Genomic DNA, 14,311 nt, shown 5'->3' with positions numbered 1-14,311 from the left:
GTCCTCTCTCTGGTTTTGTCCTACTCTGTTCTGGTCTGGATCAAACACATTCTAAATGTTCAACAACATATGCAGAGACACACTATACAACCCTGGTCTTCTCTATGCTGTGCTGCTGGCCGTTGCACAACAAAAACAGGGCTGTGTGGTGTGTGCACACACAATAAGAATCAGGCTTAACTAGGCCAGCCTCGTTTAGGCCCCCGCCTACCGCGGAGGGCTTTGGATGAATTCCTCCCAGCTTAGGCTGACGTAGCTAAGCCGCTTAAGCCCAGCCCGACCTACTTACAGCCCGGTCTCTGTAAACCCCACACCAGGCACAGAGCACACAGCACAGGCACACTGCACTGTGACAAATATAAACACAAGGAACTGTCAGAATGCATGCTGCCGCACATATAAGGAAACACTGTTTAAATAGTCGTTATTATGCTTTGCTCCGGGTCAACAGACAGCCTATTTCCCCTGTGTATGACTCAACTGACTGAGACCAGTTAGAATAGAAACAGCGCTGGTTTAACTGGGGGGAGGGGAGGAGCCGTGCGCGCGCACGCAAGCGCAACAAATCGGCAGAATCGTGTTTATATTTGCACTTTAACAAAGGGCGAAAACAGGTGTCGCTCATCATTACAAATGCGATTGTTTTAACTACGCTACGCTACGGGACGGGTGAATGCAGCGCCGGAGCTCATTGTCTGTGATAAATGCGTCGCTGGGGGAAGGTTGTGAGAGAATAGATCGGCACTAGTTGCTCTAGGAAGAGAAGAGGAGGTTCACTGATCCTGAGCACAGTCCTAATCTGCCCAGCGCTGCCGCTGCACTACCCACACAACACACACAGCGGACCTGCTGTCACGCACACACACAGTCACACACACCGTCTGCTTCAACACACACACCGCATGTTGTACGTTATTATTAGCATGCAAAGCGGGGCCATTTTACGTAAAAGAAAATATGAATGTGTCTGTCATTATTCGTTCAATTTTGATCTTCTGCTAATACGATCTGCATGCGCGTTTACACCAAAACGAAAGGAGGATGTGCGCAGAGCGCAGATATATTGTATTATAAAGCACATTGTTCATCATAAGTAGCCTATCTGGCAGCAGGATTGATGCAAGATCACCATTGCGGCCGTCCGTTTTAAGTAGCCTATGCGCAATGAATATGAATTGTTCATCATCTCTCAATGTGCACTAGTGCAATGGAGGAGTTTACAGGTGTGTGTGTGTGTGTGTGTGTGTGTGTGTGTGTGTGTGTGTGTGCCGCGAGCGCGCGGAGCAGCGCAGTCGGAACACGTGTAAGCATATACTGTAAAGTTGTGTTGACCGAGTAAGAACAGCCTAAAACGGTAACAATGTTTTTATAACCGTGTTGGCATCATTAATAATTCTGAATCCTGAATCACTGTCGGCTATCGGGCCATGATACATTCATTAATCAATCAAGTTGTGTAACAGTCAGAATGCCACTAAATTGCATGTCCATCATTAGGGCCTACTAGGACAGGTAAAACCTTTAACCATCTAGAATTGAATTCAGTACATTATTACATTTTTATTATTTTTAATAAACATGTTGTCCCCCCAACAGTGTCACAATGATGAAGAAGCAAAAATACTTATTTTAGCAATATCTGTGTTGGTGATTTCAAGGACACATGAGATTTGCTTTGTCATTTTAACAAGGCTGAAGAGATCTGCCATCAGCCAGTGGTAAGACCACTTATAAGTCTTGTTATAAACTGGCACTGCTAGGTGACATCATATGATTCATATCATAGTATAATGCAAACAGAACAAAATAATTTATGCAATAACTGATCAGAAAATGATATGACAAATATGACTATCTGGGGAGAAGAGCATTATAGCCATAACAACAATAACTAACGGTTTATTACATACATAAATAGCCTATAAAATATTATACAAATCAAGTATTTGTACTGCATAAACATGCTTGAAGCCATGCACTGCATGTGATAGAAGATGCAACTGTTGAAGTACATTTCATTGTTTATATCATACTTCCTATCTGCGTTTATGCCTCATGTCTCCTGACCATAATGTGACAAGTATTCTTTATTCGGATTCTGCCTGTTGTCTTGTCCTCTGAGTCTGAGCTCGTTACTGGAAAACTATAATGACCACATCAAGTGTTTACTAAACTCAAATGTTCTCAGTTATTGAATTTCTTTTAGATGAGAAGTTATGAATTCAATAATAATTAATTGAGCTATTGCAGTATTAAAAATCACACCCAGTATGAAGTGACCAGTGCCTTTTATGTATTGTTGTGGTGTCATAGTGATGAAATTGCTGTCCTTGGTCGTGAGCTCGTGACTCATGATTGGTGTACACATGCACACCAAAATGGGATATATGGACGGATGCCCCTCCAATCAACCCTAATCCAATGGACTCCGAGAATTTAGTCTACTCTGTAAAGTGCCCAGTGGAAATATTCAGACTCACTAACTCAAAAACCAGCTTGCCTAAAAAAAATAGATTCATGGAGAATAAGGATAAATAAATATGCAGTAACTTTATCTAAACTTGGCACACTTGGAAACTGAAACTTTTAACTGTTGAAGGCAACATTTGGCTTATTTCCCCCACAATATTTTCAAACCTATACTGTAGTCCTACAGTAGTAGAGACAGGAAACTGGGGCAGAGAGAAGAGGAAGGACATGCAACATACTGTAGATCTACGGTAAGATTATGTGGTGGGCTCACTATTCGCTAACCTACAGGCGCAGTGGCGCACCCAAAGTCCCAAACACTTTCATCCCTGAGAAAATCCTGACAAAAGAGTAATTACAAATGACAAAACACCAGCATGAGCCTCCAATGGATTGAAATGTACACTGAAACATTGTGTTACATTGTTATACACAGTGAAAACCAGGACGTGTCTTTCACCACAAAGGTGAAGCGCTACTGTATATACATACATTTAAGTGCTATTAAACGACTTATATAAACAAAACAAAAGGGCAGAGACATTTGGAATTTTCACATCAAATTGAAGCGGATAACATTTCTCTCCTGATTGGCTGAAAATATATTTTCTGCTTAGAGAGCTGGAGATATGGGGAGATCCCTGTTACTGAACAAACACTATAGCAATGATTACAATAAAAAATCACACCCGTGTGAACTGAGCGGTGGTTTACCCATCCCCCCCCCCCCCCCCCCCCGTGTGTGTGTGTGTGACTGTGTGTGTGTGTGTGTGTGTGTGCCTGGCCTGGCCTGGCCTGGCCTGGCCTGAAAACAGCGCCCCTCCCTTAACATGTGTGGTCATAAAAGGTACTACACCACAGGCAGGCTACATACAGACAGACACACACCAGAGGCTACATACAGACAGACAGACACACACACACACACACACACACACACACACACGGCCACGCTATGGAGACGGTGTGACCACCGCTCAAAAATATAGAGCCTTAATATTTCAAATCCAATCCAAAGAGGGAACAAGATATAAGGGATACCGCACCAGTAGAGTCAGAGCGCGGTGGTAACCAAAAAGTCTATTCATTGGAACAAGATATAAGACATACCGAGCCATCAACCCAGAATGATCTGTTCATCCACTACCAGCACGAGCAGCAAATCTTACATTGAGGACTATTTGCTTTTACATGGTTTCGGTTGACTCATCTCATAGGCTGCATGTGGAATTGTGGATGTGCAGTCGCATATACATATACCATCCAAGCAGCGTACGTGTCAATGTGAGACTAGTCTCTCAAGGACAGACTCTATGCTACGCGAGGAGGAAGGAAGAGGAACATTTCTTTGACGATGGTATAAGCCAGATTGATGTGAGACTGGTATACAAAACAAACTGGTGTGTCCCCTCACACAAGACATCAGAGGGAAATATGGACATGAGTTTACTGATCTTTATGGGCACTAACAGAGGAACTTTGTATATGCTCTGTCGCTTCTGGAGCGACAGAACGCTCCCTTTGTATGAGTAAAGGGATTTTGTGTTGTGTATTGTATATTTTGAATGGCAGCACGTCTGAATGAGGGGTGCACCCGAATATTTTAATGTATTGTACTTTTTTATTTGTTTTATTCATGAGTTTTCGACTATTGTTTGGACCCAAATGTTTTATACAATTGTATCAATAAAGTAACTAAATATCTGACTATGTCAGTCTCACCTGCTGTTGCGTTGTCATCTGCATACTCTCCTGTCATAGCGTGAGGATATTCTGGCTGTACTTCATTCTCCTTACTTTCTGCAGCATTCAGCACACGGCTCAGAGCCCTTGAGATGCCTGGAGCAGCTATATTACTGGAAAGGGACTTCACAGCCAGGGCTGGGGCATCATAACCTGTTTTACCCAGAATTGGTGTTGCAAGGCTCCTCTGGACCTGAAGAAACAGTAAGGCAGGGGACATTATTGATTCAAAGAGAATTCCAGTGAACTTCAGCAAGTTCCAGTTGAAGGTATAGCTCAACAGGGACAACTTGAATCAAAGAGGATAATACTGGAGCATTGCATTGACTTGACAGTAGGGATGGGACGATAAGCATTACTATCGTTTATCGTGATAAAAAAGACTCACAATAATCGTATCGTGGAGATTTAAATTGTGAAATTATCCTCTGTCATGCATGGGATGAATTCACCTATTTGCTGAGCTGCATATCTGGTACTATTTAAACCCTGGTCAACAGCTTGTAGATCTGCTATTTTTTGGCAAATGTTTCACCCCAGGATAATGGATGTTGGGGATATTTTGATTATTATGATAATATCATAAATCGCAATTTCTTGGTCACAATAATCGTGACATGAAATTGTCATATCCTCTCATCCCTATGACAGTGGTCTTCTGCACATATTTATTATTTTGAAGAAGTGACTTGGAGGAAATGCTTGATGTCAGTGAAGACAACACAATACTATTACATGATTGTTGCTACACAAAGCTGTCTAGACTTACTAAACTGGACGACAAGTTGGCTCTGTACTTAGCTAATGTTCCCCCCAGAATATAGACGCTGGGGTTCAAGTTGTTTATATTAGCTCTGGACGCTCTGACAGGCTGACTTAAAGACCAGACCAGGATTTCTGTACCCCTACGACGGCTCAACTTCAGTCAAAATAAACAAAACTACTTCGCTACTCACCTAACCAAAGGTAGTTTTGTGTGTTGAAAAGTCTATTCTCTGCAGTGGGAAACCTCTCAGCACCCCACCCACTCTGTAAAATACATTATTTTTGTCAGGAAATAAAACGCATCCAACTCGACCGCCGCTTATTTCCTGTGTTGGCTCGAGGTGGGTGCGTTTTATTTCAAGACACAAATATTGTATTTTACAGAGTGGGTGGAGTGCTGAGAGGTTTCCCACGTGGAGAATATACTTTAAACAACGCAAAACTATCTTTGGTTAGGTGAGTAGTGAAGTAGTTTAGTTTATTTTGACTGAAGTTGAGACCTCGTAGTGGCTGAGAAATCCTGGTCTAGCCAGCCGCCTGTCAAGAGTGTCAGTGCAGTTGACGCTCTGGACCAGAGCTAGGTTTATATGAAACAGTAGATTGAGTGATGATAGACAGGTGAATCGCAGGATGCTGTAATGTAGTAACAGCCAGGACTGCCAGTGGCACTCGTACCTTATTCAGTGTGTTGATTGAACCGAGTTTGGGAGAAAGAGGTTCAGGGTCATCCGTGGAACGTGTGGGGTGTCCGGACAGGTTCCCCCCGGGGGACACAAATCTGGGCTTTTTAACCGCATTGCCCAAGAGTTGACTGGGGGCTGCGGAGCGGCGCATTCTGCTGGACAGTAATGGACTCTGTCACCCAAAGAGAGCAAGAAGTGACGATTGATTGAATACTTTATTAGAAGTTCGCATAGGAAAAGCATAGCTCTGATCCATACCAGTGGTGAAAGTGGTTTGAAATTCTTGCCGGAACGGTCATAAATTGGCCGCGCGGCGAAGCTGTGCGGACAAAACATTTTTGGGAGGCTCTAATCCCCCAAAACCCCTGAAATGCATAGAAAACTGCATTTTGGGAGGCCCACCTGCTGCCCTTCTATAATAAGCCTCTTCATATTGTTCATTGTTCCATACAGAAGGGTAAGCATATATATATATATATTATATTATATATATTATTATGTATATTATTATTAATATTATTATAACCAGTTATCTAAAGTAACTAAGTATATTTACTAAAGTACTGTATTTAAGTAGGTTAAGTATAGCCTAGCCTACTTTACTGGAGTATTTCCAATACTTTTAATTATACTCCACTACGTTTGGAGGACTCCTAACTCTTTGGACCAGGGCTAGGAAAAGCACAGCACAGGAGAGTACAGTACAGATACAAGGTCTACTAATACGATTTTAACCCATATTAATGTTGAGAGTATGAGTTATAAAAAGGGACCCCAAATGAAACAAGCCCTAAAAGCTTTCTTGTGATGTTTATCCTTTTGGTTGACCGTATACCAGTGGACTGTACTGTACATTTTCCTATGCAAACCTCTAATACAATCTTCAATCAAGAAAGCCCAATGGCTTGTTTACCTTGGGGTCCTTTTGTAATACTAACTATGCAAACAAAACATTCATGTAACAGTCAGAAATCAATGACAAAACAGTTGTTACTAGTGCCAAGAGGTTGTTGGCAATTCATAATTCCTATGATCATATAAATCACAATGACGACTGTCTGTGTGGCATCTTTATGTGACTTTTAGTTTAGACCAATTAACAAGCTAACGCGTTAGCAACGAGTCAAAGTTGACTTTGACAGCTAGTTAGTAGTAATGTTATGGTTTGAGTGACGCTGCATTTTGAAAATGTTTGCACATACCTGCCGATTATCACGGGATGTCTCTTCACAGATAGATAAATATTCCAAATATCAAAAGGATGTTTTCATTCAGAGTCGCGAGGATTCTCCCGCGGAAGTTTTGTTTTGTTACGTCATCATCGACGACGCACTGAAGGGGGCGGGGCCAAACGTGAAACGATTCCGATTCTGTCGGTCGTACAACGGTGTTGCGCGCTGGGGGACAACATTGCGACGCAACGCATTGTGTTGTGTGAGCTTGTAGATCTGCCAATTTAAAAAGATTATTCCTACATTTTGAACCTGTTAACTCAGTGGGACATTCTGCATAAGGCTACTTTTACTTTTGCTACTGTAAGTACATTTTAGTTTTACTAGTCGGGTAGGCTACATTTTGAATTCCGGACAATATGTAAAAGAGCATTTCTATATTGCACATTGATACTTTAATACGTACAATAATTGAGTACTTTTCCCACCACCTGTTGTTGTGACTTGTGAGCTTGCAGATCGGCTATTTTCACCGCGCCTGCGCATCGCGGGAGACTGGGTTACATCTGTTGTAAAGTATTTCTAAATTCTAATCTATACTTTGAGCCTACGGCTACAGTAACTACACACTGTAACACACACACCGGACTCACTCACGGACTGGTTTAGTAAAGTAAAATGTCAGTGCGATTTGTGCTTGTCTTTTTGGAGAGCTGGTCCTAGTTCCGCTAGAGATCACCTCGTCCTCTCATCACCTCAAACTTGTCATTAATTTCCTTTGGTGGAATATGAGACCGTTCCAGATATTATTGCACCTGACTTGTTACCACCAGTAAGTGATTGCATGCAGCAGTGTTTGCACCTTTTTTGCAATATTTGTTTTACACTTAAAAAAAATGAATGGGAGATGTTTTAGTGGCAGTAAACCACGCACAGTGCTATAATAGAGCTGGTGAGTGATGGAGAGGGTGGGGGTGAGTGAGTGAGTGGTCCAGGGAGACTGCTCTTTGATTTCTGTGCTGGTCAGAGAGGGAATCGGTCGTTGTCACTGATGTTGTCTGTAATCCAATCAAGGAAGAGGAGAGCGTAATCCATGTTAATCCCACATCCAGTGAGAGAGAGTGAGAGTCGAGAGAGTGGGAGAGGAAGCTTGAGACAGTGTGAGAAAGGGTGAAAAATTGGAAGCAGACTGGGAATGGCTACTATTATGTCAACACGAGAGATAGGCCTAACAGTTAAACAGGCTTACATTTGAGGATATGCTGGTCACTGGTGAGGTTATTACCCATTATAACAAGACGGATGTATTGATTACAATTTAGGCATTTAGAAGACTCTCTTAATCCAGAGAAATTTACAACAAGCAAGGACAGCACAAGGTAATACATCAATACATCAATACACAAAATACATAGAAACAGTAATCTAAAAAACTGAATTGGGCAGACCAAGAACCTGAAAAAAAATAATAACATGTATGGTCATTGAGGATAGGCAAGTGCTACGGACAGTAAGTAAAATGCTTCTGTTTAATGTGTCCATTTGTGAGTGTTTGTGTTTGTACTGTGTCAGTGGGTAGCCTGGCATTTCTCAGTCTCATTCACACTGCATGGGGATGACGCAAGATTACCCTCAGGGGTCCTTGAGGTGGTTTCAGGGGTACCCCAGAAATATGTTTCAGGTCCATTTGGTTCCATTTTTGCACTCTCAGAGTTATGGGGGTCCGTGGCCTAATGTCTTTATTTCTTGGAGGTCCTTCGTTGCAATGAAAGAGTGAGTACTTATTTTGCCTTCTGTGTTTCTGTTATACATATACGTCAGTTAAATTGTTTACCATTGTCATCTGTATTAAAATTATCTTCTGAATAAGTGAGTACCACTGACTGCTCTGTGTAATTCTTGTCTTTCAGGTCTCGTTGGACAGCTGTCTGCTGAAGTTCTCTCTGAGCCCCTGTTGTCACGGAGACCTCAACACATACAGAGTCCCAGGGGAGAGGAGGAGCCTCGGGGAAGAGGACCCTCACCTGGGCTGAACCTGAACACACAATAGCAGAGGGAGAAGGAATGAGAACAACATCCAAGGTGGATATTAAAGAAGTGAAGACAATGAGAGAATAAAAGAAAGGGAGGAAGGACACATGTTGAAACAAAGTGGCAGTTGAACCAGAAGAGGAAAGAAGTGGATAAAGCAACAGATCAACTGTCAGGTAAGGTATTATGAGTCAGTGTGATAATCAACAGGGGTCATCGCCATGCTGGCTTGTGGTGGACATCTTTGTACAAATTAAATTTGGTCTGTAACTCTGAGAGTGTACAAATAGAACTAAATGGACTCTTAAGGGTCCATTTGTACACTCAGAGTTAAGTGGGTCCTTGCAAATAAAACATTTGAGAACGACTAGTACCATTTAGACTCCTGATGTGCCATAGTAATTGTCATACATATTCTGAAGAAACCTTGAGACTTGAAATTCTGTAATTGGGTCTTATGATCAAAATAAGAACACTATAATGGTGTGTAATAAAAGAAATCTAAAATATGCCATTGACAAGAGAAAGTCTTTGCCACCGAAGAAGTGGACATTGGGGTAACTTAGTGCAAAAAGAGGGAAGACACATTTTCATGTGTGTGTGTGTGTGTGTGTGTGTGTGTGTGTGTGTGTGCATGCATGCCTGTGTGTAAAGGATGGGATATGATCTGGAGAGGTTTGTGGGCTATGTGAATGAAGGCCTGCTGTGCTGTGTGTGTCGAGATGTGTTGGAGCGCCCCCTCCAGGCCCCCTGTGAACATGCATACTGCAGCTCCTGCATCAGCAGCTGGCTTGTTCATCACCACTCCTGTCCTGAGGACAGACTGCCCCTGGATGTCAGCCACCTCAAACCTCTGTACAGGTATTCTATCACATGTGTCCGTGTCTCTGGCTCAGTTGTACTAGACATCCAGTACAGTTCATTTATAAGCATGTGCTGTCCTTGCTTATCGTAAATCGCTCTGAATCCACATGATCTGACTCCGCTACTGGACATCAGTAATAATCTCATACCTTTGTACAAGTCCTCTTTATGTCTGACACCCACGTGACCCATGACCCACCCATCCCTTCCACTCACTTATTTTGCCTTCTGTGTTTCTGTTATACATATACGTCAGTTAAATTGTTTACCATTGTCATCTGTATTAAAATTATCTTCTGAATAAACAATACAATGATTGCAAAAACAAACTCTACCACCAACTCTGGTTGCATAGCAACAAAGATACCTCAAACATTGTGCTTTGTCACCTCAAGGTTGAAGGTGTTCAACAAAGACAGAAACATACAAGTATGACTGTCATACAATACATTCGATACTACATATTCTGTATGTGTACAGTGTGTGTGTGTGTGTGTGTGTGTGTGTGTGTGTGTGTGTGTGTCTGTGCGTGCGTGCGTGCGTGCACAAATGTGCATGTGAATGCACATGTGCATGTGAATGCACAAGCCTTTCAGCACACCTACTGTATCTATCTTTGATGCTATTTTTCACCCTTCCATGTGTGTCTGACGACAGATACATGCGAAACGATCTGAGCCGTTTGCAGATCCGTTGTGTGAATGCAGATCAGGGCTGTGAGGTCATCTGCTCACTGGAGACCTTGCACACACACGAGGAAGAGTGTGAGTTTGCCTTCATAGTCTGCTCCAACACAGGTATGATGACCTCTTCCGAATTTATGTAGATAAATGTTTTTATTATTATTGATCTCTATCTCTCTTCCCCTTGCTCCGCCTGCCCTCCTCTTCACCGTCCCTTTCTCCTTTTATGGAATTAGCAAAAACGATGGAGCTTGCACAAAACAAATCCCCCCACCGTTTTACACCTGTAAACCTGTGATGTGACAATACAAGTTGTGATTCTGATCCTGACACTGTGTAAGCTCATGTTAAGGATTTGCTTTCTGTTGATACTCATTTTAATTGTTTGTAATTGTAACGTTGAACGTGTTTCCTAACTCACAATGATGTATGCATGGGAATACAGGAGTAATAAGACACCTGTCTGTCTACTCTGTGGGCAGCAGGTGGCTCCTCTGTTGTCATGGCTCCTTAAGGTTGGTTTAACATGACTGAATGCTCAGAGAGACTCACTATGAACATGACACACTGACCTCATCCAGGGTGCCTTCAGAGTCAACTTCCCATCATTCTTTAATGATCACTGGGCTGCTTCAACAGTTAATGTTCATGCATAATATGCTATGGTACTCAGTAGTGACTGTGTGACCTGTCATTGGCAGGTGGAGAGTACATATGTTGCCATTGTGGTATGTATAGTGTGAGGCAGAATGCATGCCATGTGGACTTTGCAGTGTTTGCCTGTTGAATACTATAATACATTTGATATAAATGTGCATTTATATAAAAGGGGGAACAGCTGAGATGAACTCTCACTTTGTTTTTGTTTTGCCACAGCATTTCCAGGTTTTTCATGGATTGTTTGCATGTTTGTGGTCTGTGGCACAGTGCAAAGCTAGAGGACTGTATTGATAACACAATTACCATTGATACTCAATGATATGGATATTTGTTGGCGTTTTATGGGTGTGCAACAGTGCAAGAAATAACAGTAAAAATGGGGAATAGATAAAGGTTATAGTGTGGAGCATGTATAAATACTAAAATACTGTGCTGGCTCCTTTTGAAGACTAATCATTTATATAAAACCACTTCTCTCAGGCTGTCCGGTGCAGGTAGAGAGGCGAGGTCTGGAGGCTCACCTATCACAATGCGAGTTCCGTAGCAGGGAATGTCCCAACGGCTGTGGCCACACCCTTCACTCCAATGACCAATCACAGCACAACTGTATAGCAGAGCTTCGAGCTGAGGTGGAATTACTCAGGTCAGTGTGAGCAATTGTGAAAGCTCTCGTCGAGTTCATTGTTGCCAAATTGAACTTGATTGTGCCACTCACAATTTGAATCTTTTGGAAACCATAAATATAAATGGTACCCGCAGGGCAGAGATGATGTGCAAGTTGGAGGAGGTGAGGCGAGAGATGGAGTCGCGCTTGGACTCCCAGAGGAGACACATGGTGCAGAAAGAGTCTCAACTGAAGAATGAGGTGGAGGAACTCAAGGTGTGTTCACCCTCTCTTATGTAACAACACAGTATAACGACAACAGTTTGAGAGCGTTGCACGTTCCAATAGAGCAGTGGTTCTCAACCTGTGGGTCGGGACTCCCAGGGGGGTCCACAAATTATTTTGGGGGGTCCCCAGATGATTAACTTAACGTGCAACATTGCTTTCTCACGCAACAGTAAACAAACCAACATAAAGTGTAAGTGTATAGATTATAGAGGGTATCTGCACATTTTTTGTGACAATTTAAGGACTTTTTAATACCTCTAAAATGACAAATTAAACATTGGCCAAATTGTCAAATACTAGAGGAAGAAATTGTGAGAATAGCCGATCTACATGCTCGCAACGCCTAGCAATGATTATTTTGGGGGTTGCGGCCTGAAAAGGTTGAGAACCACTGCAATACAGTATGACGACAACAGTTTATGAGAGCGTTGCACGTTCCAATAGAGAATACAGTATATGACATGTCCTTTACCATGCAGGGTCAGCTGTCCAGAGTGATGTGTGACGTGCGGGCGCTGTTAGGAGTGGAGCGCCTGAGGCGGCAGGAGCTGGCAGAAGCAGAGCTGGAGAAGAGAGAACTACTGGAGCTCCTCAGAGCATTCCAGCCAACCAGGTGCCAGCAGCAGCAGCCTGTTGAACAGCTGACTCTGGGCCAGAATCAGGGGGACCAAGAGCCAAATGGATGGCAGCCACACAGGGAACAACAACAAACCTCCATCCAAGCCTCATGTCAGTCCCTACCCTCAGCCCAGCCACCTGTATCTCCTCAACTGGGGGAGGGCTCACGCAAGGCTGGTCCACGTAGCCTGACCCTTGACTGCATCAAGAGGAAGAGTCGAGAGGTTACGGTTATCTGAGTGGACTGGAACGTAGCGAATAGTGCTGGATATCCTCTTTTTTTGGTGCTGTGTCGTTGTTCTCACAGCGCGTTTCTCCGACGTTGCGTTGGTCTGGCTGGCCCCCTTATCAACACTAACCGCACACGTAGCTACGTAGTCGGAGTAATGGGCAGTCCCCCTCTTTTTATATCTTTATCATTGGCAAAACAGTCAAATATGCACAAGACAGTATGGATGTACTGCATCTGCTGGCATATTTTCTTTTTCTGCCAATTACCCCATGCCACAACTAACTACAATAGGTTAATTACAATTATGCCTTTAATGAGCTTAAGGCAGGTGAGGAATGTGAAGACATGTTTGTAACAACGAATGTCGTTTTGGTAATTCTGCCTCCATCTTTAATGAAAAAAAGACCGCCCAAACAATGTTATAATTTAGAACCTGATAGCTGCTGGTTTCGTCAGAAGTCCTTCAGGATTTTCCAGGATTTGTATTCCAATAAACACATTTTTCTTATTTTTTATTTCTTCAATTTGATAGAGTAGTTTCTATTTAAAAAATGTTTGTAATTCTGAACCAACTAGAAAACTATGCATTGTGAAAATCAGTAGAGATGTTACCGATCAATCGGCAATGGATCGGATCGGGCCGATCAAAGCGTGATCGCCCTTAATCGGTGGTTTAGATCAAAAGGTAAATTCACCGATCCGATCCGATCGGTGCATCCGATCAACCAGCCGTTCAGTATGCCCACTTGAGGCCATTTTGGGGTATTGATTTCCACAGTGCTGAAGGAATAATTAGTTACTGCTATGATAATAAATACATAGTAATGCTGGTAAATAACTATAAGGCAAATATATAAATGAATTCATGAGTGAATTAATTAATTAAAGTTAAAACATTAACATTTAGAAAATATAAATAATATATAAATAATAACTTGATCGGATCGGTGATTGATCGGTATCGGGTGATCAAACTTTTGTGATCGGTGCTCTGTGATCGGTTCCAAAAAACCTGATCGGACCATCCCTAAAAATCAGTTTTAGATTGTTTGATAGTGTTCCTGCTGGATATGACAGCAATGTTTTGTAAATTATTTTGACTGGACTTGACTGGAAAACATGTGGTGTTTTCCCTCTACACCACTAACAATTAAAAGCTACAAAAACATGTCGGCTCAAATACTATGACCTTTATTCTCTTGAGTACAACATAAGACAACAAAACGTAAAAACAACACAAAATCTGCATGTTTATCATCAGCAGTTCATCTTCACGATCACACAACGGATGCGTTTCCACGGAGAAGGCAATGTTTAATTTCCCCCCGATTGGTCCATTCGTCACTGTGGTGGTGGTGGGCAGGGGTGTCGCAGACTGTCGCACCAAATTCTGGGCCCTGGGTACAAGGATTCACTGTGGGGCCCCCATGAATGTTCTTCATAGGGGGAACTGGGAACGCATTGTTATGCATTATTTTGTGCTTAAACTATTGAAAACT

General features: G+C 42.4%; 2 protein-coding genes across 2 annotated transcripts in view; both read left to right on the top strand.

The window, feature by feature from the left end:
• Nucleotides 1-14,311, top strand: part of LOC308298554 (sialic acid-binding Ig-like lectin 15) — a gene marked incomplete at both ends in the record, with an annotated part of 432,712 nt that overhangs the window by 258,785 nt on the left and 159,616 nt on the right. The gene's annotated exons all lie outside the window — the stretch shown is intronic.
• On the top strand, nucleotides 9,006-12,819 carry rnf41l (ring finger protein 41, like; the record flags this gene model as incomplete). The annotated part of the gene is made up of 7 exons (XM_080751434.1): nucleotides 9,006-9,039; nucleotides 9,518-9,724; nucleotides 10,385-10,524; nucleotides 11,112-11,138; nucleotides 11,551-11,713; nucleotides 11,830-11,950; nucleotides 12,442-12,819. Exons 2-7 carry the CDS (start codon nucleotides 9,519-9,521, stop codon nucleotides 12,817-12,819), a joined length of 1,035 nt encoding a protein of 344 aa, XP_080607560.1. The 5' UTR covers nucleotides 9,006-9,039; nucleotide 9,518.

The sequence above is a fragment of the Nannobrachium achirus genome (genome assembly GCF_963921795.1).
Source record: "Nannobrachium achirus genome assembly, chromosome: 2".
NCBI lineage: Eukaryota > Metazoa > Chordata > Actinopteri > Myctophiformes > Myctophidae > Nannobrachium > Nannobrachium achirus.
Note: the sequence above shows the minus strand (reverse complement) of the source record. Positions and strands in the feature narration are given on the sequence as shown.